This window comes from Melozone crissalis, unplaced genomic scaffold, assembly GCF_028551555.1.
Source record: "Melozone crissalis strain CALT ecotype California unplaced genomic scaffold, PUWL_Pcris_2 ptg000041l_1, whole genome shotgun sequence".
Taxonomy (NCBI): Eukaryota; Metazoa; Chordata; class Aves; order Passeriformes; family Passerellidae; genus Melozone; species Melozone crissalis.
In genome coordinates, this window is record NW_026535819.1 from 1,348,051 (window position 1) to 1,375,129 (window position 27,079).

The following is a 27,079-nucleotide window of genomic DNA, read 5'->3' on the forward strand; positions in this document are numbered from 1 at the left end:
GAAATTTTCTCCTGGAGTTGTGCTTCACTTGCACCTAAAGTAGTTTATGGTTTTATCGGATACTTGTCTGTTGGTCATTGACTCAGTTTAATTTGAAGAGTTTATCAAACACCTAGAAAAGATTCATTAGGTTAAATAACCCTCTCCTAAAGCTGTAACCCCTGTCCACAAATGCATTAACTTTATTTTTTTTACCTTTGCCACAAAATAATATATTAATCTCATCTTATTCCATTTTATCTAGAGGTGGCGCACAGAAAAGTGTTATAAATATGATTATTTTGCGTCATTGTGATTAAACTCCTTCTACACTAAAGATCAGATTATATTTGCCCTGTGTATTTGTTAAGGCCTGTTTGTGATTATCCATCGTCTTATTTTCTAGACAGTAATGGTAAAAATTGTTTTTAGTTTGTGTTTGGGAAAATTTACTTGTAAATTATTTGCTAGAAATATCTGCCACTACAGTATATCACAGTGCATTAATATTGTGTAATTAAAGATACCTCTTGAAGGTATTTTCTGCTGGACAGAATTAGCATGTTAAAACAGAAGTGTGCAGCTTTGTGTGTGCCTTGGAAGTGTTCATAAACAAGAATAGATGTAGTGAGTAAATAGAATTCTTTAACTTCTTCAGTATTTTATTCCTTAATGAACTGTGAAGAGTAAAATCTCACAATTTGCCATCTCTTGCACGAATGGCAAAAGTGTATTTTGTTGCACTTAGAAATACTAAATGTGGCATGCAGTAATACAGTAATTACAGCTTATCAGTTTGATGTATTTCTTGATTGTTTTGCTCTACCCCGGCCATGGGATTCTGTCCTTCACTAAATCATCTTGAAACAATTCTGTATCCAGACTAAATCCTTACAATACAGTGGGTATCAATCACATGGACAATTAAAATTAAGTATTGACATGTTTTTAAAATAGTCATACATCTCAATTTTGTTTATCTCAAAGTTTTAAAAACCTAATGACCTCATTGCAGCTCGACTATAATTACCATGTTTAAACTTCTATGCATTTTTTAGTTTAAACAGCCTTTGTGTTTTTTTAAACCAAAAGAAAATTAATGAGAAGAGACAAAGAGACATCAAAGAGGTTTTCCCTCTGATTGCAGTGTTAGAAGTTTTGCCTGAAAATAGGTTACATTTCTTCTGTTTTCAGCTGAATCCTCATTAACTTTACATTTTAATGATGTCCAGAGCAAATGATACGATTATGGTAGATGCCTTAAAGGGAAGCTTAAAGGACACCTTTTTAATGTTTGTTTCGTTACTGGTGGCAGTATTTGCACCAGTATTATAAACAGCGTTAGACTGCTGAAAATAATTCCAAAACATATCAAAATTATATTCCATTTTTGCCATATATGTAGTATGAGTGTCTTAATTTAATATTTAACACAAATGGAGCGTGTTATGGGGAGATCTTCATCTTTGTAGAAGAAAAATGTAAATCAGATCCTTTGAAAGAGTTTACAAATTACTTGTGCATCTTCTATTCAGTTTTATTTATAATGATCAAGTAAAATAGACACAGATGATTTAACAAAGTCTCAGAATTGTTTTGTTTTCTTGAACCTTCCATGGAGACAATAGTTGAAATGTTAATAAAGGGCTAGCTTGTATCTTCCAATGACAAAAAGCATTATTGAGGGAACTTGATGGAATTTCAATTTATTCTGTTTAGAGGAACTCTTATAAAGGCAGTTCTATGTTCTGATGTGCTTCTACTAAAAATTAAGATTGCATAATTAACTTTATAGATGAAGAATTGTGTTCTATCAAATGCAGCAACAAAACCTTGTATTCAGTGCACCTTAAACAAGGTTACCTGGAAATGGCCAGAGCTGGAATGGAATTTGGACAGTTCAGAATGAAATACATAATTTCTGACTGTAGCTCAATGAAAAGTTAGAGCCAAAGATCTTGTGAAAAGTGGGGTCTTCTGTTTCCCTGTCCTGACACTTGGTGTCTGTGCTTCATGAATAGAAGCTTTGATTTTGTTGTGCTGCACTTCAATCAGTAAATTTTTGGGAGCTGGGATTATGACAAGGGGAGGGGAAGAAGCAGGAGTGTGCTGAAATACAGGTGCAAGGTAGGACTCAAACTCCAGTTAACTCAGTGAAATGTTTCCATTTGTTTGAGTTCTTCATCACTGATTACAGACTGCTGTGTCTTGGTGGAAGCATTTGATATGCCTGTCATTAATAATCATTGAATAAAGCAGGAGTTGGTAGACAAAAAGAAAACTAAGCTTAGCCTTTCCATTTCAGTATGATTTTACATCTTCTGTTTCATGTTAATTTTCTGTAGAAACTTGTCAGAAATCTAAATTGTCATGGTTGTCCTGAGTTATGACAAACTCAAACTACACATCCACCTTGGTGGACTTTATATGATATTGTGTTAGAAAATGGATTTGAGTCTTTCAAAGGTTTGGCTCTCTGCAAGTGTGAAAACAGCTGTTGAAAGCCATGGTTTAAGTTCCTAGTTAATCTTAAGTCTTTTGGCTTTGATGCCTGCTAATGTAACTTTAGTTTGAAGATGGTGTTGCTAAAGGAAATAAAGGTTGAGTGCAATTTCCTGCTTTTTTCTCATCTTTATTTTATAATTATCAGAGGATTGATAATCTTTAGTTGAGATGCAAAATAAAAACACTGATTAATAAACTCAGGAGGATACAGATTACAGACTTCTAGCTGACAGAAAGATGTGCATGTTATTTTTATTTCCTTGGCCAGAAGGATTTTGTATAGAATCATATTAGCACTGAAAACATGGAATGTTCTTCCTGGTAACTTGTTCTCCAAGTATGTGCAGCGTGGCTGTTTCCAGCCAGTTATGTGTTAATGATAGTGCAAGGCTGAAGCATTCCAATCATTCATATGCCTGTCCTCCCTTTCTCATAAGGGTTTCTTTGCTCAGGGTTTTTGCCTTATTCCTTTTGCTTTGTTGTGGTCAATTCAGTCAGTATAATAGCATAGACACTGGCTTTTTTTCCCCTTTATTTTTCTTTAATAAAGAGTTATGTTAGAGATATACTATAACAGAGATAAGAGCTATTTATGTCCTAAGCTATTGATTTTTAATTAATGTTGCCTGGGCTCATACATGTTGGCAGAATTGCTAACAGCTTGTGGCATTTTTTAATTCACATCTTCTTTTTTAGTATTTTGACAGTGTCATTCATATCTCATGAAAAAGTACCTCGTCAGGTTAAATGTGTTAAAACACCGAGCAAAAAAAAAAGGAGAGAATGGAACATAGGGCTGCCTAGAAACCTTGATCCAATGCCAAAGTATTTAAACAATTTAGTGTTTTGGTTTTCTAGCTCCAAGCTGCTTCTCAAATCCCTTGCTAATTAATCCAGTTAATTCTTTGTAGACTAACTGTATGCAGGGCTTTTTCTTGGGCCTCTATCACTGAGAACCCTGTTTTGTTTGAAGCAAACCTAAGCTCGGTTATAAAGGTTGTAGTAACAACGTGAGTACTTGCAGATGTAAATACAGTGTTTTGAGCCTTTTTAAAAGGACTTGTGTTTGTATGGGTAACTTCTAATTTAATCTTTCATGTTTAAAAATTAAACATACATACTTGCATAAAAAGATGGAGAGAACTTCATCATTAGTTAGGTCACTTAAGAAAAGGCTGTGGAGCATCTGTGGAGCAATCATGGCATGGAGCATTGATGTTGTGTACTAGAGTTGGCGATTTATGTTTATTTTTCAATGAGCAAATTTTGATAAATATCATTAATTTCTGTTCTCAAAAAGGGTGTTTGGGTATAGTGCTAATAAGAGTTTAGCAAAAAGGGGAGTGCTTAGAAATGACCTGTTGGTGCTTGAATTTCTTCTGATGACAGTACAAGAGCAGTGTGAATTCAGACCTGGAAAAAGCAGCTGGGGAGCAAAGAACTTGGAGTCCCAATTAGACACAGAATAAGATAATGAGAACAGAACAGGTACTGCTCAAGGTGTGCTGGTAAGAGCTGCCCAGCTCTTGAGCTTCCTGCTAGTTTGTCAGATTTGTGAGAAGTGTTTCCCCCAGCATCCCATTCCCAGAGTCAATGGCCAGCTGCACCTCAGCACAGCCTGGATCATCAGCCTGTGGAGACAGTTTGTACAAGTGGATTCAAGTTACAGTTTTAGATTACCTTTGGAATTGTAGTGAAGGAAAAAGATTATTTTCAGCAAATCTGCTCCTGAGGGTGACCAGATTGAAACGAATCTGCAGAGCTTTGAAAAGGGCTGAAAGTTTAGTTGGGAGTTTGTGGTTTCTTAAAGCTGGGCAAGGGAAAGAGAAAGGAAATTAGTAAAATTGCTGGGTTTATATACGCCTGATTTCCAGGGCTGTGACGTGATTGTGAAATGTTCCTGCTCAGACTGGACTACTCCACTCTCTCAGGAGCATTTTGATAGCTGGATATATGCTCTCATACATCTTGGAAGTATCAAGTGTCTGAAAACATTTTTTGTGGTTAAAAATCCTTTTGATACCCTTGCCTTTTCTACAGTAGCAGAAACGTTTTAAATTTTTTTTAGAGAGATGATAGATTTCCTGTCTAGCTGCGCTGAATATCAGCAAACTCCTCTTTATCTAAACCAAGTTTTTCTTCAAGCCGACAGCACTGCTTTAAATGTGCCAAACTTACTTTCACAGAGACCTTCCTTTTGTTTCAGCAGTGCACACAGCATAGTGAGCTTTGCTAATGTGACTGAAAGCACTGCAGCCATGAACTAGGTCAGTCCTGCAAGTGTCGATATATCCACGGCTCTGCTGTGCTCTGATGCTGTCCAGTTAATGAACTTTCCTCCAAAAGAGAGAAGTCATTCTGAACAGCTGAGCATGAAGTGATTTTGGTTTTCTTTCATCTCACGGTCATTAGCTCCATGAGATGTATTTTTCCATGTTAGGACCTCCTTCCCCTCACCCCCACTAAGTTTGGAATGGTGTTCAAGAAGTTCAACTTCTGTCATCAACATTTCAGACTCCACAGAAATGTTTTGTTGGGGTGCATATTGCATGCTTGTCCTGTTCTTACAAACTTTCCTCCCACTTAATACTTTGCTTGAAGGCTTTCATGAGACCTCAGTGATGCTGCAGCCTTACATGAGGCTCACCAATCTCTGGTTTGGTTTTGTTTTTTAAACTCAATTCCAGCTTACCTCTTCTTACAGACTTTTACTGTTTTACCATGTACCATTTACCATGGGCAGCACTAATAGCAGTGGTGGGTTGAGATGGGCATGTTGCATGGCTCAAGCTGAAACAAAAAGGTGAGGCTGAGTACTGAAGGGTACAAGGCCAAGTTCTGAAGTGTCCCAATAAAATAATTAGTGCTCTCTCTTATGTATGATCTTTTAATATATGAACTTGCAACACCTCAAAGCTCAGGAATGTGTTGGTGACCATGGAAACTCTTGGTCAGTTCTGTTTCTTGGCCCAGGTTTCTGGGGTTATCAGTGCAGTGAGGGTGAAGCTCTAAGTGTGGCTACACTAGAAAAGCTACAAGCAGAGCACCACTGTGAAATGAGCTCCCCAGAAATGCTCATGAAGTCTGGCTGTCCTTTGTTGGTAAGGCCATGGGTGAATCAGATTTATGGTGTGGCAGATGAGCTGTGTCCTACAGCCCATGCCCAAAAGCATCTGTGGTGACATCTCCACTGCAGGGAGCAATGGAACTGAGAGCGAGGTTTTCAGTGATTCACCTTTGGTGGAGTTGTTTGTTTTGTTTCACTGCCATGGGGATCTCTAAAGCATCCTGAACTAAAGCATGTTCACTAAAGCCTCATCACAAAGCATGTTTTGTTTGTGCCGTGGGGATCACTGAAGCACCCTGAGCTGAGCAGAGGTGCACCAACAGAAGCCATGGAGCCCCATGAGGCTGCTGGTGCAGCTCTGCTCTCTGGGCTGTGCAGGTGCTGTGTGAGGTTCCCCAGTTGGGGACAGAGCAGTGTGGGAGCGCTGCTGCTCCACAGCACACGGGCACTCAGAGCAGCTGGAGACTATCAATATTGAGAGGATGAACGTGGGGTCAGAGTTTGAATTAGAAACTTACATAGCTTCAGGCTTGGAAATCAGTATTCACTGTTGCATGTGTAACAAAGAAGGTTTCTCTCTGTAGTTCAGGCAATTATCCAGTTGCTCAAGAGAAGGGTTGTTGTTTTTCCTTCCTTAGTACAACACTTCAAGAACTTATGGTTGGCTACAACACTTCTGTTCCGTGTCCTTTTCCAGTCAGTTCAGACGAAACCTAGTATGTTGCCATCCATATTGCAATGAATGTATTTCTGCAGTGCTTTATGTGCCTCTCTGACAATATGTCCATCTGAAGTTATTGTGGTTGGTGAAGTTTGGAAAGAAATTTTTAAAAAGTGAAACAATTGTAAAATGTTCTCTAAGACATAGAAAATACAGATTATTACCAAATTTAAATGGTCAAACTATCACTAAAGCTAAACCCAAAAATGACAGCAATGAAACAGCCTGGAAAATGTTTATAAAACTCCAAGTATTTTCTGCTAGTGAAAAGCCTGGTGTTGGAAAATACTGTTTGTTTTCATTAGCAATTCCTTTAAGTTTTGTAATGCAGCTGATTGATTGCCATGGCCACATTGAGGTTTTACACAAGTTCCTTTTAATACACTATTGCTAAAAAGCAATATGAAATTAAAATCTTAATTCTGTTTTTTTTTCAGAGCAACAACCAAGTTAAAAGTTATTTGGTTGACACAGGAAAGTAGAAAATGTATCATTGCATAAAAATTTCTTGTAAAATTAATTGAATAAGGATTTTTTAAAATGAAGGTGCTTAGTATGCTAATTAATACAATTGGGTATTAATTCAGTTGGCTATAAGCGCTAATTCTATCAAATGTAACTTTTATTTTTGCTGCTGTACAAAGTGAGCTTAGAGAAATGGGTTTGGGTGCATGTGCTTGGCCCTTGAGCAGGCATTGAGATAGGCATTCAGAAGCCATCTGAAATACATGTCCTGTAAATATTAAAGGGGTGACTGTTTCCTGTAAAGCTGTCAAAGCTCTGATTGCTTTGGTCTTAGCCTGAGAATTTGCATTCTGAGAATCTAAGTTAACAGATTTAGACAATTACTGCTTGTGTCTGGTATTGTTAAACTCTAGATGATGCACTAATTTGGATTAATTAATTAATCAGGATTAATTTTTGCTGCATGTTAGCTAGATGTGATAAAGGTCTTTTTAGTTTTCTTTCTTTATTGCTTCTGAGACTTTTAGAAAAACCTTAGCTTGTAAATCCTGCTCTGCGTGGTATTGGCACTTCCAGAGTGTCACATTTAAATCAGAGCCTGAAATATTAGTTAACTGATTCTTTCATATCCCCAGGACAAGGAGGGCTTGCCAGCTGCTGTGGAAGTGGGGAGACTGTCACCAGGCAACTCTGCTGCCTCAGAATATAAATACAAAGAGGCAGGAGAGAAACAAATTCAGTATTCATGGCCTGAGCACTTAAAACACATCTCTATTAAATTTATAGAGTGTCAAAAAGGTTATGAGAAAAAAATACTCTGATCAAACACAAATAAATTAAAAAATTATTAAACCCCAAAAAAGCCTGCTTAAAGTAGGTGTTCCCATTCAACTTCTGCATTTAAACTCTTTTGTATAATTATTACAGGCAGCCTGTAAAATGTTTCAAAACACTTTGTATTTCATTTTGTACGCCAGGCTTTGTGGATTTCTTGACCATTGGAGTACAATTTTACCTAATTATATTTTTTTGCAAGTTTTAGCTGCTGTATGATTTGCTGACTAAAATTACAGGGGAAAAAAAATTTGAAATACAATCCATTCAAAATTTGCAGTTTGCAGGACTCCTGGAGTTTGGCTTCGATTTGCAGGAATACTGCATTTCTGGGTTGGTTGAAGAACAGATGGTTATCAAGAGAAATATCCCCTTAAGTGCACAGTACAGCAAACTCAAAAGATTCATCAACCGTGCTTTAATGTGGGCTCGAGGTATCACCAGAGTCATTAACCAGTGCAGAGAAAAGATCTGAAGACCTCAAGTGAAGGTGGGAGAAACATGTAACAAACAGGACTGGAAATAAGTACTTATTTTGTCTTCTGGTTTTGATCTCTGTTATTTTAGTTTTAGCTCTATACTATGCATCCCCTTCTAATAGTTCTAGCTTTAGTTCTGTCAGTATCAGCAGTTTAAAAATTAATCTGGGCTGAAAGCTTCCTGTTCTTCTTTGTAAGGAAATAATTCTGAGTTTGCTGATCACTGAAGACATCTTATGCTTTCCAATGTCTCCCTACTCTTAGCAGTTTAGAGTGGCAGCAATAGACATTAGTCTGTACCCTTATACAACTGGGTTTTGTAAAACCAGTATCTTGGTATGGATGAAACAAAAGAACTTAAGGATTTAATAGAGAGATAATTCCCAAATTGTATTTCATATTTTGAACACACTGCTTGCACCACAACTATTTCCCAACTTCCATTAAAAGAATTAGTAAAGTTTTGATTAAACCTGGCCCCATTCCATATAAGAGTCCAAGAGAGTAAATAATAGCAGTTAAGGTGGAACATGTTGCCTTATGGGAGGGTTTGACTGAATGCTCTGCACGTGAATGCTGGGCACTTCAACAGCTTGACATGACACTGAATAACTGATGGGGAAACTCTTCTGCTTGTGAAAGGCAGTGAGTGTTTCTCCTGTCTTCTTATCCTAGGAGTGAGCATTGGTTTTGTTTATGTAACAGGATTGTAAAGTGAACCAAAACCCCTTTAGATGGAAAGTTGGTTTGTCTGCTAGAAACAGTGAAAGTCTCATATTTAATGTTTACTCTGAATGGGTCATAAAGCTGCTGCTGATCTCGTGCCTGCACTGGAAACTGATGTGAGGGCATCAGAAACCTGGTGTGCAGCCCACATGTATGGACTTAACTCTGACAACCTGCATCAGTTCTTGTGTTCTTAGAGCTGTTACCTCTCTACTTCTCTGCATTCTGGAGAGCTGTATATTGCCTTAAGTAAAAATCTGCAAGGTAATCTGTAATTTAACCTGCTTTTTTTGAGATTTTTAAAAGACTTTTTAAGGATTTTTTAAAAAACGCATATAAGATGTTGCTGAATACTGCTAAGGAAAGTTCTATTCTTCACTGCCCCTCTGGCTCTTGATGTGTTAATAATATAGAAATAATTATGGAAATCATAGTAATTTGCTTAATCTGTTCTGGTTTTTTCCCTTCCTTCCTGTTTCCTATGATGTATATTTTATACTGCCTTTGCTCTCAGTCTTTCCTGCTTTCACATCACTTTACTGAAGTCTGAACAGCATTTTGTGTCTGAGTTACAAACCTTATATTATGTTTCTAGATTAAACTGTTGTGAAAAGCATTTTTATGTTACCAGTGAGGTATTTGGCACTTGCAGGGCAGAATTCCAAATGTTCTGTTAAAGAGAGAAAGGCAAGCTTAGGAGTCTCTTTTTTGTGCCATGCCTGTCCATGGCCTCGTGCTGAGGCCCCAGTCCTGGCTGCTCCTCTCCCTGCAGGGCCGTGCCCACAGACTGAGGCCAGCCTGGATCCTGGGTGGGTGTTTGTGTGCACCGTGGTGTGCCAGGTGAAGAGGGTGATTGCAGACTCACCTGGGTGGGTGTTTGTGTGCACTGTGGTGTGCCAGGTGAAGAGGGTGATTGCAGACTCACCTGGGTGGGTGTTTGTGTGCACCGTGGTGTGCCAGGTGAAGAGGGTGATTGCAGACTCACCTGGGGTGTGTGTTAGAGCATGGAGCCTGCTGTGGGTGCTCGCTGTGCCCAGTGACACCTTGGGGTGACATCAGTCTCACACTGTGCTGCTGGCAGTGGCCTGTGGGATGGGGTGTAAGACTTTCTTACAGAATTTTCTTTTCATCTTGGTTATTTTCTGACTTGCACACTTTTAGAATAAAGTGCACTTTAAAAAGAAAGGATTGAGGGCTTAAAGCTGCATATTAAATAAAAATCGAAATTTTTATTCCATACGTATTTTATGCCAGAACTTATTCTGAGGTTTTGTGTCTGTCTTCTGGTGTGTGTGTAGGTTCTTTCTTTCCCACATTTCTCCTCCCATCCCCGCCTTTTTCCCTCCTCCCCTGCTTCCTGCTCTCTGAGATGGGATCTGCAGGCTGAGCTGCAGCAGGTTAGGGGCAAGCAGGAGTGTTCGGCTGAGCTGGGTGCAGGCACCAAGGAGTTGGCAGAGGTTTGGAAAGAAGTTTGCATTGCTTTTTAGTTGTGCTGCATAAGGGTGACAATGTGTAGTGGGTATAGAAATTAAAAGTTACTCTGAATGGAATTCCAGTTCATTTTAGAGGGATTGCAGCTATAAGGACCTTAAAGAAGTGAATGAGGTAAATAATTAGTTAGGAGAAAAAATGAAGCAAGTTTCACTATATTTTTCAATTTGGGGTTGAAGTTATTTCATAACCATAATGGATTAAATTGGCTGACTTTTATCAGAAAAAGCAAGTTTGTTTATATTGGGTTTGCATGGTTTACTCTAGGAAGTATGTTCTGTTAATTTTTTGAAAACTTATGTGGTCTTATAATTTCCATAAAATTCAAACACAGAGCAGTTTGAGCTGTGCTATTTGTAGAAGTAATTAGGCATGTGTCTTTTAAAACTCCTCACTTTATGACGTAAGAAAAGTTGTGAGTAAAAGAGCAGCATAGTTACACTAATATGCCATTGTAGCATGTTCCCATCCTGTCATCTGGAAAATTAAATCAGGTTCCAGCATGGATTAACATCCAGACTTGTGTGGAGGGGAAGGTACTGTCTTAAATGCCATGAAATTGAACAATGGGATTATACAGTTCACAGCTAATTTCAATATTCTGCTGTACTTGGCTTTTTGTTAAACAAGATCCTGTATGGAGAGGCAGGGATAGCTTTTAGAACTTGGAAACATTCACATATTTAATGAAATACTAAAATAATAGCTGGAATATGTTTGAGTAATGAATGCAGTGCTCTACGTAATGTGCGCAGATGTGATGTGGAACCTCCTCTTCCAGAGGGGAGATGTGGGTGTGCTGGCCATGAGAATGCCCTGCCCCAGTGTGGGATGTGTGCTGGGTGCTACCCCTGGGTGGCTCTGTGGGTGCTGCAGTGCCCGTGCAGAAAGGCCTGGCTCTCTGTCCCTGCTCACCCCTCTCCAGAATAACCCCCACGTTGTTCCACTGGGAGGTGACTCAGGCTGTTCCCTCAGAAGCATCTCTTGAAATAGTTGTGAGGGAAACTGCTGCAGAAATAGCCACAGAACCTATTTCATATGGGGATTTCCAGCTCTGTCCTCCCTGGCACAGGCTGTCCCTAGTGAGCAGCAACGGAGCTGGAGCTCCTGGTCTTTGGCCAGCTGAGATTTTGTGGCAGCAGCTGCTTTGTAGGGAGCTGCATGCTGTGGGAAGAGAGCTTCCAATGGTGCTTGTCAGCTTGGGAAGTGAGCCCACACTGGCTGTGCTGAAATCACTCATGGATCTTAGGAAATTGATACAACACGCCATTTAGTAACAAGCTTTTTAAACCTGAGTGTAAGCATTAGGAATAAAATCGACTTTTTCCTTGGTACCAGCAGTTTAAGTTGTGACATATGTGTATTTCTTTGCACTTGTGCCCCTACAAGAAGGGAAGATTGCAGATGGGATGGCGTATTTTACGTTTATTTTGGAATGTTATTGCTTGTATTCTTTCTGCTTTACACTTGCAACTTACAGTTTCCAGTGCTGTATTTCAGCATGTATTTATATTTATGGATGGCTGTTTTCCAGGGAAGTTTGTGAGCCCTTGCTTTAGGCATAAACTGTGTGGGTCTTGTCATCTTTGTGAGCTGACACTACAAAACCAGTTGTAATGGAAGATAAACAGGAGATACTAGGTTACCAACAGCAGAAAAGTTCAGCATGTAGCACAACCTGAATTCTTGTTTTGGGGTCTGGACAAGTTTAGTTTGAGAAGCATCTCCATAATTCCTGTGACTTTTTCCTTTTGGGGGTTAACCTGCACTGTGTTTGTTCCTGGTTTGCAAGGTCTGCTCCTGCTCTCAGCTGAACTCTCAGAGCTCTGTTAAGTTAAATGTGACTGCAAGGCTTCAGCTCAGTGCTTTGCTGTAGCTGGGCAAGAGGTTGGTTGCGATTTCAGCCTGGCTCTTCCCTTGTTCTGATGTCAGCAAATAGATTCCACTCTCCTGAACTTGAAAACAGTATTTTACATGTGTTTACTTTGCATCATTTCACTCGAAAGCCTGTTAAGTACCTGGAATAACAGCGTTCCCTGTTTTGAGTTGCAAAGGGCTTTCTTACTGTCTACAACTACAATGGAGCTGCATCTAACTGTTTGCATGCACTGTGCAAAACAAATTACTGCGAGTAAAAGTGTTTGAAGTTCCCCAAGCTACTTTAGTTTTACAGGCAGAGTTGACAGTCAGTTTTGTTCATGTGTTTGCCAAATATTTCACACGAGTGCTGGAACAGTTTTCACTGATACTCGTGGTGCTGATTGAAGCTGAGTCCTGGGTGCTGGCTTGGCCTGTATCTGTTTGTTTTCTCTTGTTCAGAATAACTTGGATATCATGTCTGTTGTGATTTTTAAGCGATTTGTGCTTATTCCTTCAGGGGAGAGCCTGCTCTGAGTAGTTGTGATAGCAATGTTTGGCCTGAGGACAAGCTGCGTCCCTGTGTCCCACGGGCAGGTGGCAGGCAGGGCAGTTCCCTCAGGTGGGACCATCGAGGCAGGAGCAGGGATGGGTTTGCTCAGGGTGAGTTCAGCTGCCCTGAGCTCTGGAATCTCCCCCAGCCCTGCTCAGACCTCTGCCCCTGCACCAGGAGCTCGGATGGGGCTCTCAGGCTTCACTGAAATACGCTGGGCTGTCCTTCATGGCAGGGAGCTCCAGGAACGCAGAAGGGCTTTCAGGATGCTAAGAGAACAGGAAAAAGGCATGTTTACACACACACACACACACACACACACACACACACACACACTTACTTTGTATGACTAATCTATTTTGTTGCATTTCTCAAGAATGAGAATGTAGTTTGCCATCTATGGATGAATGTGTTTAGAGCAAACACACTTTGGATTTATGTCAAATTGAGTTCCTCATTTCCCTAAGATAATGGTAAATGATAAAATGTTATGTGTGGCAGTATGTGTATATATATTTATATTAAGTTTGAGAGCAATGGATCAATAGAAGGGGGGGAACATGTAGGTTTCATGTTCAGACACCATTACAAATGTCTGCAGCAATACAAATTTGTTTCTTTCATTGATTTGGGTGGGGTTTTTTGGTGGAATTCTGAACTCTTGCCCTCCATTAATTAATTTTAAAATTATTTTAAAATGTGCATCTTAATAGGTGTGGCATAGTTTCTTTTAGCACTGATGCTGTACTGGCTGTGCTGAAGTGTGAAGCTGTACTGTCCTGTTAATTGCTAACTGTGTGCAGAGGGGCCCATGCCAGCACAGCTGGTCACATCTTTTTTGTGTTTGGACACTTTGCTCACTTACCTGTGTGTAGGCTGAAGAATTTTCAAAGTAAGGCTCTAAGAGGAGATCCCTTGCTCTCTGTTTCTGGTTTGCTGTGGTAATGTAGATGGGTTTGCTGATGTGTGCACGTACAGTTTGATATATTGTATATATATCACAGGGAAATGTTAAGACCAAGCATCTGATTGTCTGGAAAATGTAAAGCTGGAAAGTTTATAAAGGCCTGGGCTGTTGGATTTCTCATGTGAACAAAGTCCACCTTGAGAAGGAGTTGGCACCTGCTGGCAGCAGAGCCACCATGGCCCAGCTCCCCACTCGGGGAACGCTGCTCTGGGGACTCTGGGCTGGCACCTGTGGGGCAGCAGGGGAGGTGCCCGTGCCACCCGTGCCACCCCTCAGTGCTGAGCTGGGTGTGCCCCAGCCTGGGGCCGTGTCTGCAGCACCAAACCCAGCCTGGCACCGAAGGGCGATGCTGCCACGATGCTGTTCATTTGCTCCTGCATTGAACTTGGTTTTGAGCTCTTGCTTGGTTGTTACATGGTTTGGTGTTTGTAATTAAAAAATTATCTTTGTAGAATGGAATGTGGCCTTCTCCGATGTATTCCTTTGAAAAACGGATGGCTTTGAAGAGATCTGTTTTAAATAGGTTGTCATATAAATAATTTCAGTCGTGATATTCTGTTGTTTTATGAACATCTCTAATTAAATTTAAGATAACTTCTCAGGGAATACTACCATATTATTTATTCTGACAGCCAAAGGAGTAAGGACGTTGCATCAGTCTTGAATGCTTGCTACTCTGAAGTGTTCACACTTGTTTTCCTGATGAGAAAGGTTCCAGAGCTGTGTTAATTGCCTCTTTCAAATTCTAGATAAATATTTTTGGGTTTGTAGGGAGCATACCTTAACATAAGTAACGTAATTTTGAGGGATTTGTAATCTAGTATCACTGAAAACTGTCTATGGAAATAAATTAGCAGAGTGCCTGGAGGTGGCAAAACTGGCTGTCTGATTTTAACCAAAATGAGGTGCATTGGGTAACCATTTCCTGGAGATAAGCCCAGGTGGCAAATTGCAGCTGGAAAGATGTAGCCCAAGTGCCAGCCTGAAGTTCAGTCTAGCACCAGGGCTTCTCTTAAAAAGGAATTTATATTTATATATATATATCTATATATATGTGTGCGTGTATGTACACACAGACATTTTTGGTTTCATGTGTTTTGTGTGTGTTTTATGTACAGCTTTTTTCTGTCTGGAGGAGGGTAAAGGGAGAGCCTTGAAAAGTCCTTCCCTGCTCTTATCAGCACAGCAGCCTCAGCTGCCCTCCTTGGATCCCCTGCCAGGGTTGCTATCATCTTCTGATCAAATATTAATGTGTGATTCTCTGCTTGCTCACTAATCCAAAGCCAATTAATATTATCTGTCAATTATTTACAGATCCTGAGGTGCGGAGGCAATTCCCAGAGGGCTACAGTGACCAGGTTTGGAATGCGTAATTAATTTTTTACATGACAAAATTTATTTCAGGGTTGTTCAACATATTATTGCTGCTCTTTTTACTGAAAGAGATAAATGCATTCTTAGAAAGAAAAAGAAGCTGTAATTAGAAGCAGAAGGATAAAAACATTTTTACACATAAAGCAGAAAACGGAAGAATTTGGATCTCATAAGATTGGTTTACAATCTCATTTTTACAAGCGAACATGAGAGCGAGAAGGAAAATTGATTAATAAATTTCACTTTTTGCCTTTAGGTGCCAGAGCCGCAGTTCATTTGGCAGAGCTCTCTGCATTGTCTGAGGTTTATAGCTGTGTTTAACTGGGCACCTGGCACTACAGCACATTTTTTAAATTCTTGCCTGATCATGCAGTCTCTAGTCTGCTTCAAAAAGATGGTATAAAAGCCCAAACGTGTGGGTAGAACACGCAGGGATTTATCATTTGATTTAAACACAGATTGAATTGGGAATTTTTCACAGGATCTCTAGCTGACTGGGGAATTAACACCTCCAGATTGCCCTGTCCTTGCCCGTGCCATGGGGAGTGCCATGGGGGGCCTGGGCTCGGGCAGGGACTGCTCTGGGTGTCCAGAGCGGGTGCCAGGCTCAGCCCTGGGCTGGGGCTGCCGTGGGTGAGCTCCTGCACCTCCAGTCCTGGCGTGGTGGAGCTGGTTAACAGAACAATGAATTTGGTCTCAGTGAGTCTCTATATTGGGTGATACCAGGTTAGGGTCAGCACAGCTATATTAGCTCAGATCCTTTCCCTCTAATTATGTTTTCACACAACATGAAATTTTGTGGCATTTAGACTAAAGCATTTAACAAATTGTTAGCTGTGCCGCTCACCACAGCCAAGACTAATGGTTTCATATTTGGCTGTAATCACTGTGTGCAGTGGGACCTTGACCAGGCCTTCTGGGTGGTTTTGTAGTAATAGTATTTTTTTCAAAGCACCTATTGAACTACCTGACTGCTTTTCACTGTAGTTCATTGTTAGGGCTTGCTGTACACACGGAGTATAGCATGGAACTAAAGCTTTTGGAGGACTGCATCCTTATTGCCAGTGTGGGTCTGTAGGATGTTAATAAACAGCTCTCTGAGTTTGGATTTCCACGAGGGCTCGCTGCTCTTCAGCAGTGTGCTGTGTCTCAGGTTAATCACGAGTGAACACATGGTCCTTCGGAGCTGGGACAGTCACTTGTGTCCAGGATCAAGGTGTTACAGGAGAGCCTTGTCATACAACTGACTTCATAAAATTCCTAACAATCCCCTTTCTTCTGCTGGAAGTGGTTAGACTTGTGTTATATTGCTATGAATATGCAACACTGAATGAAACTCAGAGGAGCCAGAGGCTCATAAAAATTCGTAAGATGTTCACCCAGTTCTAGTCAGAATTTCCAATGGCTGATGTCAGACCCCCTGAAAACACAGAGCTGTGTTTGTGTGGTTTTGGGGTGGGGTTTTACTCTGTCAGATATTTTGCACATGCGAACTTACAGGGAAGGCAAAAGAAACGAGGCTGAACTTCTCAAATCTGAGTAGATTTCAAAGATGTTTTTCCTACTGATGCACGGAAGGAATATTTTCTGATCCTGGAAGCTCAATGTTCTTAAAGAGGAGAACATGTCCAGAGCTGACAGATTTAGATTTGAAAAATCACTTACTTGTGAACATTCAAGTAAGCCAGAGAGGAAGAGCTGCATCTGTGTTTGTCCTTATTGATTTAGAGCTCTGAAAATACAGAAGTTGCAAATCAGTCAAGTTAGGTTTATTTCTTAAAACTTCTGGTTTATTATTCTTTGGAAGAAAAAAAAAAGTGGAAGTGCCAAGTCACTGCAGATGAAAATCCATGGTAGAAACCCCTTGATTTTTCTGTGTGTATTCTGTATGCAAAGGAGAGAGATGATCTGCATGTTAGTGCAGGCAAAAATTGTTTCTAGCAATCAAACATTTATGATTTAATCCAGAAGGAATATTTGAGTTAAATCAACACAAGGTAAAGCACTTATTAGTAAGAAAAAAAAGGAAAAACACCTCAAGTTTTTTTTTATTCATCTAAACTCTCAGTGCTTGTTTTTACATACACTGTATTTCCCATGTACCAGCACATCTGATCAGAGACCCTCGCTGCTGCTAGATGTTTTATTCTGTGTGTTCTTTGTACCTTACAGTAAAAGAATCTGTCACAAATTATTGTGCCTCACTGCTTTAGAAACTGAGAAAAAAGGGAGGTTAGATTGACATCTGTGACTGAATAATGATGACCAGCCTTTTGGCTCCCCTTGAGCCACAAAGCCAGCATTGCCTTTAGAGAGGAAAAAGGAGTAAGAAGAAAGGGGAGGGATAAAAGAGAGTTACAAATCTGTGGTCCCGGAGATGTATTACTGTTGGGCCAGTTGTCTGCGTGGTATGATAATCCATTTTGATCTTCTGTCTTAATTGTCTGCTAAAGACAAATGGGCAGTAAAAGTTCATCAGTTTCATCTTTTGCTTCTCATTTAGAGACAGAATAAATGATCCATGGCTACAGAAGAAACCTTTCTTTCTGACACGGAAGTAATGCAGACCCAACACGTTTTATTAAAATATTTCTCCCTCATTATTTCAGTCCTCTCAGCTCTGATAGATCTTACTGTTTCATGAAGAATGTAATCTGAAATGTAAATAAGGGGTTTGATACAAAGTCAGGAAGTAATGAGCAGGCCAGCCACATTGCAGGAATTTTGATTGTAATTACTGACAAAGTGAATTCTGCGTGTCCTGATTTTTTCCCCTCAAGTTGTCTTTGACATGTTCAGACCACAATGACATCTACGGTTTAAATCTGTTAAATAACTGTATAAGGGAATATTTTATAGAAAATGTCATAGACAAGGTAACTGAGGAGCCTTACCGAGGGGAGAAAATGCTAATGATTGCTCCAGGCCTCTTGAAATGGGTAAAATGGGGCTTTTTGAATGGCAGGAGGGACACTGGAGTAGTCTTGAGATACATTTTAAAATATGAGGCTGTTTTAACTTGTAGGACTGTTTTATAATAGCTTTTAAGAACAAAATGTATATGTGTGTGTTTGTGGTTTTACCTAGCATGAAATCAGTAATTGTTGGTATTATAAGCAACAGTTTTCCAGTGCTGGATTTTCGTCATGACCTCAGAATTTAAACCAGATGAGAACCCTTAGTTTTTTCTTTATAAAATGCAGTCACTGTAGATAGGAGTATCCTTTCAAAAACCAGAAAAATCCTTCTGTATCACTGTATTTTCTGGTTTGGCTTCCTAATAAAAACTTAGTAATGGAGTTAATGGTTTTAGGTGGAATCCTGTGCTGTTGGGATGTTGTAAATACCATCCATGGCAGGTCACCACATGAATTTTGGCTGGCCACTGTTTTGAAGATTAATCCCAAGATGAAACAGCTCTCATGGGTTAATTTAAAGACAAGGAAGTGCAGCAAAGATACAAACTTCTATCAGAAACAATACAGCAAATAGTTGTTGTATAAATATATAGATATAGGAAGCAGTAAAACAATCAATGGAAGGTGTAGGAGGAATTACACAACCTTGGAAAATGCAGTATATTTCAAAATACTGCTTTATTTCGAGTAGTGCATCATTTGGTTGCTGACTGTTTTAATCTGTATAGCTCATCTGGAAAGGAAAGGAGAAATGCTGTTGTGATGGTTGCAGTTTGTGAGCTGCTCTCAGTGGTATGATGGCTTGTCTGTAATTTGATGAACTATTGTATGTTCAGTTAATTACTCCAGGAATGACTGAGGTATGCGTGCTTGCAAGCTGGTACTTATGCAGATTGCTACTTTTATTCTGCTGGTAATTTTTCTTTCCACTGACATTGAAACAGAGTTTACAACGAAACCAGCAATCTTTATACACTTATAGATAAACTATAAAACTTTATGGCAGTCTTTATTTAGAAACTAATGGTCTTTCTTGTACAGGGTCTATGAGCATTGTGCAAACATTGCACACGGGGTAAAATAAAAAGCACTTTCTTTGTGTCATTGAGAGTTGTGTGATTGGAGAGCCTTTACACAGTGCTGGCCACTAATGGAGCATAAACCCCCTGTCCTAGAAAGTCTGTGTGCACTGAGGGCTCGAGCTGCTTGAACAGGGGTGATTATAATCCACTTGGATATTTCTGAATTGCACATCGTCTGAGGATAAACTTTTTACCTTACAGGTTGCATACACAGTATGATAAAACCTGTCTTAAGAGTAATTTAAAAAAAGAGCTGTCCTTTTGGGAGCAGATGAAGGGTGGGAAAGGCTGAGCTCTTAGTAATTTAGAAAATGTAGGAAAGTGGTTCTGGTGTTTTTTGTTTTTAAGCCTGTGGTTGAAGTAGCTGCTGCACATGATCCTATCTGGGAAAGAGCTGAGGTGGAAATGTTTGGTTTCCTGTTTGTGCACCATTGATAGCATTAATTGAATGTCTTTTCACTTATGATACCTGTGTCTCAGAAGTCATGGTGCAGGGCAGGAGTGGTAAAAGTGCAGAAAGCAAATAGTAATTAACTGGCAATTAATGTTTGGAAGGAGCTCAGGAGGTTCCTTGATTTTGGCCTGACAGTACCTGAGGTAGTGTTGGACTCTGGAGTCTGTCTGTGAAAACCACACCAAAAGCCAGTGTCCCGAAGTCAGAAGAATTCTGAATAGAAATAGAGGAATAATTGGGTTCAACTGTGAGGAAGTATGGCCAAGCCACTTTCTAAACCATCTCAGTTCTGTTTAGTGAAAAATTTGAATAGGTATTGGAAGTTTGCTAAACACAATTTGATTTTACTACAGATGATTCAGCGAGTGCAGATATTACTGGCTACAGTCGTATGGCCTTTGTTATACAAGAGGTCAGACTAGATGATCATAATGGTCCCTTCTGGTCTTAAAAATCTGTGAATCTATGAATAATTTAAAGCCTGTCCTGCAAACCCTTATTCGTTGAGGTGGTGATATTAAAATCCTGTGGGACTGCTTGTGTGAGCAAAGGTTGTGGGATCAGGCCTAGAGTGAGTAATCATTATCACTTTGGTTTAAATTTATTGATAAAGGTATAAAATATTCACTGCAGGTAAAGCTGGGTTTCTTTAAAATGAGAGATGCTTCAGCAGTATTATTCTACTTGGGTTTGGTGAGGCAGTCAGTAGCAAAATAGTTTTGGAAGTTGTCTTGTACCAGGTCCTGAACCATTCAGGTTTATACTGGTGCTCTTGGTAAATTCATAAACTATTTCAAAATTATTCTTTAGAGACTTGTGATATGTAGAAAGCATCTTTGTTTTGTTTAAGAAGAGTAGAAATGCCAGTCAAGGTCCTGCCAGCGGGGTTTTGGGCAGGTTGAGGTACAGCCAGCTCATCTCTGCACATAAAACCCTTCCTTGCTCTGGCTGCTGGTGGTGTTTGCAGGCACAGCAAGTGGGAGGTGCTGTCCCTTGCAGAGGAGGTTTGTTGGTGATGATAGGTGACACTCATTGGTATTCACACACCCCATCCTTCACCTGTGTCTGGACAGCAGCGTGGAACTGGTGGCATGTCACAGGGACAAGCTGGGCATGTTAAACCAGGGGAGTCCAACGTTCTTTGCTTTGCACTTGGAAAACTTCAGATTCTGTTTGGTCATATCAGCTCTCCTTTCTTGAAGTAAAAACCACTTTCCAGGGCTAAAGAATGTTTTTATAGCTCTCAGGTTTTGACCGCAATTCTCCCTAACATATTCTCGTATTTGAAAATATGAAAGTTGTAGAAATGCTGATCAATTTAAAAAGCTTTATCCTCTTATAACCTTCAGTTGTCTGAAGTGATCACTGACTCCATCTCATCTCTGCAAAATGTTAGAGAAGCTCTTTTTGGCCTGTGGGCAAGAGTGTCCTCATCACACTCAGCATTTTAGTCTTTGTTCTTTAGGGAATTCTCAGACTGGTGTGATGGGAGCACGAGCCTGGGAAACAGGGCCTTGGGAAGTTTCAAAGTCGGTCAGCTGTTGCCCCCTTTGGGATGCTTGCTCAGTTTTGTTACACTTCCTCTCTGCAGCAGGCAGATACCACCTGGGTGCGGGAGGTGGTAACCACTTTGTTAGGGGCAGCTTCAAACCCGTTCCTCAGCAGGGAGGAGCATCTTGGGCACAGCACTTGGGCACCTGTGAGGGGGTGAACCCAGGGGTTGTACAGCTGCTGCTGCTTGACAATGCTGGGACAGCTGCATCCTTAGCAGGCAGATTTCATTTTCAGGTAACAACTCTCAAAGTGTTGTTCTGTTTTCCTCTGAGTCTGCTGGCACTGGTGGGACTGGTTCCCTCAGGACTCAGGAATGAGCTCAGTTGTTGGTTTGGATTCCCAGTGCAGAGCTTAATTCTGCTGAGGGTGTTGCTGATGGGGAATTATGGTAGGAAATGACAAAGGGAAATCAGGATTCTCTTTGGTAACCAGTGCAGGAAGGAATTGAAGTCTAATGTTCATCTCTCACAGTTTTTAATGCTTTGAGTTTCTATAGAAGACCTTTTCAGTGAAATTACTTAGTTTTGCAGTGGGAGATGGTAGAGTTTCTCTAATACGGAAATGGCAGAAATGTGATTCCAGAGAGCTTCTGTGCACAGAGGCAGAGGTTGGTGAATCCTTACCTTGTCCTCTTAGACACAAAATCCTGCTCTTGGCTCTAAAGTGTTCCAACATTGCAAGTTTCTGCACATCTTTTTTCTTGAGCAAGAGATGGGAGTTGCTTTTTAATGATATTTACTATTTGTTGAACTAAATTATTTGTTTTTTCTCTTTTTCTTTCTTTCTTTTTTTTTTTTTTTTCTGGTTGTTTGTTGATAACATCCTAGGGATTAATTTTTCCTTTAATTCAGTTTCCCATCTGTTGTGCCTGGATGGGGCAGAAGTGTATATGAAAATTTGCACCCAGCTAGAAGAGATTGCAGTCTTTTAAAAAGACAAAACTGTTTGTGGGTTTTTTCCTACCTTATGAAAAATGAATCTCCTATTGGGACTGAACTACAGTGCAGATTTATAAAGGTGTAATGTAGTTACATGGGCAGGTTTTGATTTTAGGTTTTAATTTCAGTTTGGAGCTCTGGCCCTTCTCTTGTAACATATTATATTTGTGAGAATGAACTCCTGTGGCTTGCATTATCTGAGTGTAGCAAAATGAAATCTGGTTGTGTACATGACTGAAAGTCCAAGTGGAACAGTGCTGCCACAATAGTCTCCTGTGATGATAAAGTTGGTATTTGATGAACAGAGCTCTTTTTTGGGTGCTGTGGCAGATAGTGCTTCCAGGTATTTCCTTGCCTGTGTTCTGGGGAGGCTGCACAGTGGATGGGGCAGTGGTGATTAGCAGAGTCTGATTCTGCCCAGTTATGTAAACAGAGCATTTCTTTCACACACATCTTGTTAACTCTCTGCTGCAGACCTTTATTGGTGCTTCTTCAATAATTTGTTTAAACTATGCAGTACAGATTCCTTATTTTAGCACTAAGACTTACAAAGGCTTCTTTTAGCAGCCTTTAATTTCGTACTTATGTATGTGACATAGCCTGTGGCTGTGATCTCTGCTGTGAATCTGCAGTTGTTTTGGGATGAAAGCAGAAGGCAGCTGGAAACTCAGTAGCTACATCTAGCTGTCTACCTAGAGAAGGCCTTGATTTCAAGTTTATCTAAACAAGCTCGACTAATCCCAACTATCTGGGGGGATCCACTGTCAAAACAAGCAGCATGGCCCTAAGGCAAACACAACCATACAGAAATGAAGGCTGGGACTTCCAATACTCCAATGACTGCATACTGGAGGCTTTTTTTCCTGAAAAGAGAGTAAGAGAGGTACAATTTGCATAATGCCTTTTCATCAGGAACTTTTGGAAAGCTGACAGAGGTCCAGCTTATAGCGCTGTAGCCACAATACAGAGTCTATAGGAGAATCCTTGAATGACCTGACCATATTGAAAGAAAAAATGAAAGCATCGAAGTATAGCCAAGTGAGTGTGGAAAAGAGGGCTGCTGCATTGTCTAACATCTGCTCTACTTCTCGTTAGTTTTGTTCTTTGGTATTCTATGTGGACTTTGGAGAAACCTAAGACAGCCTAACATGAATCCTATAATCTTCCTTCTGAATATTTATGTAGTGTGCCAGCCTCTAAGCTGTCCTTTGCATCTTCCTACTTCCCCCTCATTTTCATGCTCTCAAATGAGGCCAACATTTCAAAAGCTAAATAAATGTTTGTGAATGTTTATAAAAGATTTGCATAAATTTGTCCTTGTTTGACAAAGATCACTTTTTTCTTATGCCAGTTCTGAAATATTTTAAAGGTTTCAGTGCTTGTCTTGACAACAAAGTCCTGCCTCAGAGAACAATGATTGCTGATTAAGTGGGTATGTGCTCGGAGCTGAATAGACCGATGGAGACGAGGGCTGAAAAGGCCACTCATCTTAAGCCAGAATTATAATATTTAACAAATGCTAACCCAAGGGTAGATTTAAAGCTTTGGTTTTGGTGCAGTGTACCTGTGCAACTTATGGGCTGAGCAGGATGTGATTATCTTTTCACAGCTAATAGTTCTCACTTCGTTTCTGCTAAATCTGCAAGGGAAAATACTCCTCGGTTTTAGTAATTAAATGTTTAAAATACATTTAATTGAATCAGTGTTCCAGCTCTCTGCTATTGACACTTCTTACCTTTACCAATTGATCACTGTTTATGCACATAATTGGACCTGATTTTTTTAATGCCTGTTAGTATAATTTTTCAATTATTTGTGATTTAAGACTGGAACAATTATTCAACAGTACAACAGTAGCTGTAGATTTTTTTTTTTTTTAGCTAAAATCTATTTCTCTCAGAATGAAACTAAATCTCTGCTTTTACTGAAGGGATTTTAAAGATATTTGTTGAGGAGATCTCTTTGAAAAACTGCTTAAATATTTAGTTCAGCTTTACTTTCAGCTTTTTTTTTCTACTGGAGAAAAGTAATAGTCGTTCCTGTTCTTTTGTTCTATGAGTTGAGAGGTTGAAGTTGTCATTAAGGCAAAAACTAGAGCTACTTCTCTGCCACAGTTTTTATCACATCTGCTAGGCCTGTGTCCCAGGAGGAGCTGAGCAGAGCCCGGAATTCAGCACAGGCCCATTATCTGCTGCCTCTGCGTGTGTTGTAAAAGGAGTGAGACCTCAGGGAGGCTTGGAGCCTCCTCCCGTGTAATGTCCAAATCAGATTTGAAGGACTGGTGGCAGGAAAGCTTTGGCCTTGGGGTGTGAATTCTAAGAAACAGAGTCACAATTAGGTTTAAAAAATTCAGGGATTTTGAGCTTTATCTTGAAATATGTTTTTAGTAATGCAAGGAGAAAAGTTGCCCATCTGTGCACATATTTTGTACGTTTAAAATATTTAAATGCTAGCAGGCCTCAATATGCTTAGGAAATGTTATTTATCTCCTGCTCTTCCTGTTTCCAGGATTGTGGATATGCATGTTGGGGTATTTTTGTTTGTTTGTTTGTTTAAAACAGCGTTTTCCTGAGAACAATCAGTTACCTTCAATGAAATGATGTTATTTTGTATGGCCCTGTTCCCCTGCTGACCCTCAGACAGGGACAGGCGACTTTGGGAGAAAAACCCTCCCCTAATTCAGGCTTTAGAATTGCTCAGAGAGAGCTGGTGGATTTCTGAAACCCAGAACAAATGGATAATCTAGTGCTATAAAGTTGTATTGGAATACCAGTAGAATTAGAAAAGTAGAGATAAAACTAAATTCAAGCAATTTAAAGTCATTCTCTTAAGCAAATTATGTCCAGATTTTTTTGGGGCATAGAATATTCTTTTAAAGAACTGATGAAAATAATTTATTAAAATATTTAGTACATTACAAAATTCAGTAATGCTCAGTAAGGATATAAGGCATAAAAAGATTTTATTGCAAAATCAATGCAAGATGAAATGTGACATAAATATTTTAAACAAGCAATGATTTTTTAAAAAGAATCTGTGTTGTACCAGTTTTCTCAAAACTAGAAAAACCTTTAGAACTTAGAGAAATTTTGGGTTTAAGGTTATTGTTCGCTTTTTTGAATTCTTAAGCCTATTATTCCCTAGCAGTGGATCATTTAATTAATTGCTTGCTTAAAATGATCCAAATAGATTAATTAAATATAAGAGCAGTTTACAATTCCGTGGGTATAGGAGACATTAATGGACAACCCAAGTTGAATTGGATAATATTTTGCTTCAGTTAATCTCTTAGCAGTTTTTAATGCAATATTAAGATTTCTGTAGTGTTCAGATTTGATGCTGCATCTGAGGAGCAGTGCAGTCCCCATGGCTGCTCCCTGTGCTCACACACCCTGAGCCCCTCAGGCTGGGGGCATTTCTCCTCTGGGCCCTCCTTGTTCTCCAGTTCCTCCATCGCTCCTCAGTCTGGTGATGTTCTTGGAAGTCTCCTGGTGTCCCTCCGTGCAGAGGGAGAGTTTCACGCTGCTTTGCTGGGTTCAGGTGGCCTTTCAAGCTGGGTAAGGTGAGAAGTGTTTCCACCCTCTCAGTAGTGTTTCATTTGCAGCAGCCTCAGCTGTGCTTTGCCTCAGGTGTAAGGGCAAGGAAATGAAACAGCAATCTCCCTTGTTCATCACAGGGTCATCTCTTCCCCGTGGAAAACTCCTCTCACTGGCCATGCTCTGCTCTCTTGTAACATATACATGTGGAGGTTTGGGTTCCTTCCTTTCCACTCCCTCCAGGATCCACAGCTGAAGGTCCAGTCTCTGCTCTGGGTGGTCCTTCCAATTTCATCTGGATTTCCCTCAGGTTTTCCATTCCAGGCTCCCAGCCTGTTGGTTTGTGTGGTGTGTTGTTTCCCTGCTCTGACTCCCATTCCTATGGAGGTATCATACTTTAATCATTCAGCATTTTCCACAGATCTCCTGGTGTTCTAATTTCTTTTCTGTCCCACTTCTCCCCACGCTTCTTGTTCTCCTTTGCATCTCTGGTGTCTCGTGCATCTTTCTAGGACAGATACTTTGCAGCAGACCCTTCTCTAGCCCAGGCATTTGCACATCGTTTATCAGTGCAGTTTTATTTAATTGCAGCTGCACGTGGGATATTTGTTAGTGATGTTCATTTGAGCAGAAGTGAAGCAACCCACTGTATTTAAGAGAATCTGAAGTTGTTCTGTTGATTTGGAAGTGGGAGCATACGGTGAAGGGTTTAAAAATAAAAAAGACTTCAGCTACAGCTTGCATATTAAATTCACAAGTGAATGTGCACATTTTTGCAGCATTGTTGAGCTTTCTTTACTGTTTGGTTGCAACAGGGAGATGGTTTGGGCCACGAGCCCGGTGTGTATTGTGTGTATTTCCCAGCCTGGCTTTCCAAGTCTGTCCTGCCTGTGTAGGAAAGCCTTGCAGAGCCGGCCTCACCTTCAGAGGTGGCTGTGCCACAGAAGGGCTGAGCGCGCTGGTCCTGCCTCAATTATTCTGAAAACTTTGCTACTGAAACCAAACTTAATCAATGAGCTCTGCGTTGTCTCCGATAAGTTATGTACTGCCTTTATTGATTGGGAAGGATTTTAGAAAAGCCATGTGGGGTTTCTAATGTCAGCAGTGTTTTGATTATGAAAAGAGTTGGAACCTTGGGACGGGGAGCCAGGTGGTGCCTGGGCTGCAGCCCCCGGTGCCGCGGCTGCGCCGCCTCCCCCGGGACACGGTTCATGCCCTGCACTTTAGCTCTGCTGCCTGGCTGCTGGAGATGCACTTTTTGCTCATTAAAATGTTAAAAATCAAACTGCATGTAAAAAGATTTCTGAAAATATAAACTTGGGGATTGATCCAGAAAACTGGCGCGGGGTCCCCTGGAGACGCCGGCGGCAGCTCCCGGGTAATTTGCGTTGATCAGCTGCCTGGCCTGCATTGCTGGGGGGCTCTGCTCTTCTTTTTAGGGGCTCTTGCTTTACAGGCACTTATGCAGGTTTTTCTTTAGGAAAATAGCCATAAGGGAATAAAACAAAAAACCAGACTATTGATACTTTCTTCGTGCTTCATGTTGGGTTAAAAAAAAAAAATAAATTATAAGATGTTG

The 27,079-nt window shown here is 40.3% G+C and overlaps 1 protein-coding gene across 2 annotated transcripts in view; it reads left to right on the top strand.

Moving 5' to 3' along the window:
- DENND1A (DENN domain containing 1A) overlaps positions 1 to 27,079 on the top strand; it is a 148,705-nt gene that overhangs the window by 15,185 nt on the left and 106,441 nt on the right. For both annotated transcript variants that reach the window (XM_054283892.1, XM_054283893.1), the window contains exon 3: positions 14,959 to 15,002. In XM_054283892.1, coding sequence (XP_054139867.1) covers positions 14,959 to 15,002 — 44 coding nt within the window. The remainder of the gene's footprint in view (positions 1 to 14,958; positions 15,003 to 27,079) is intronic.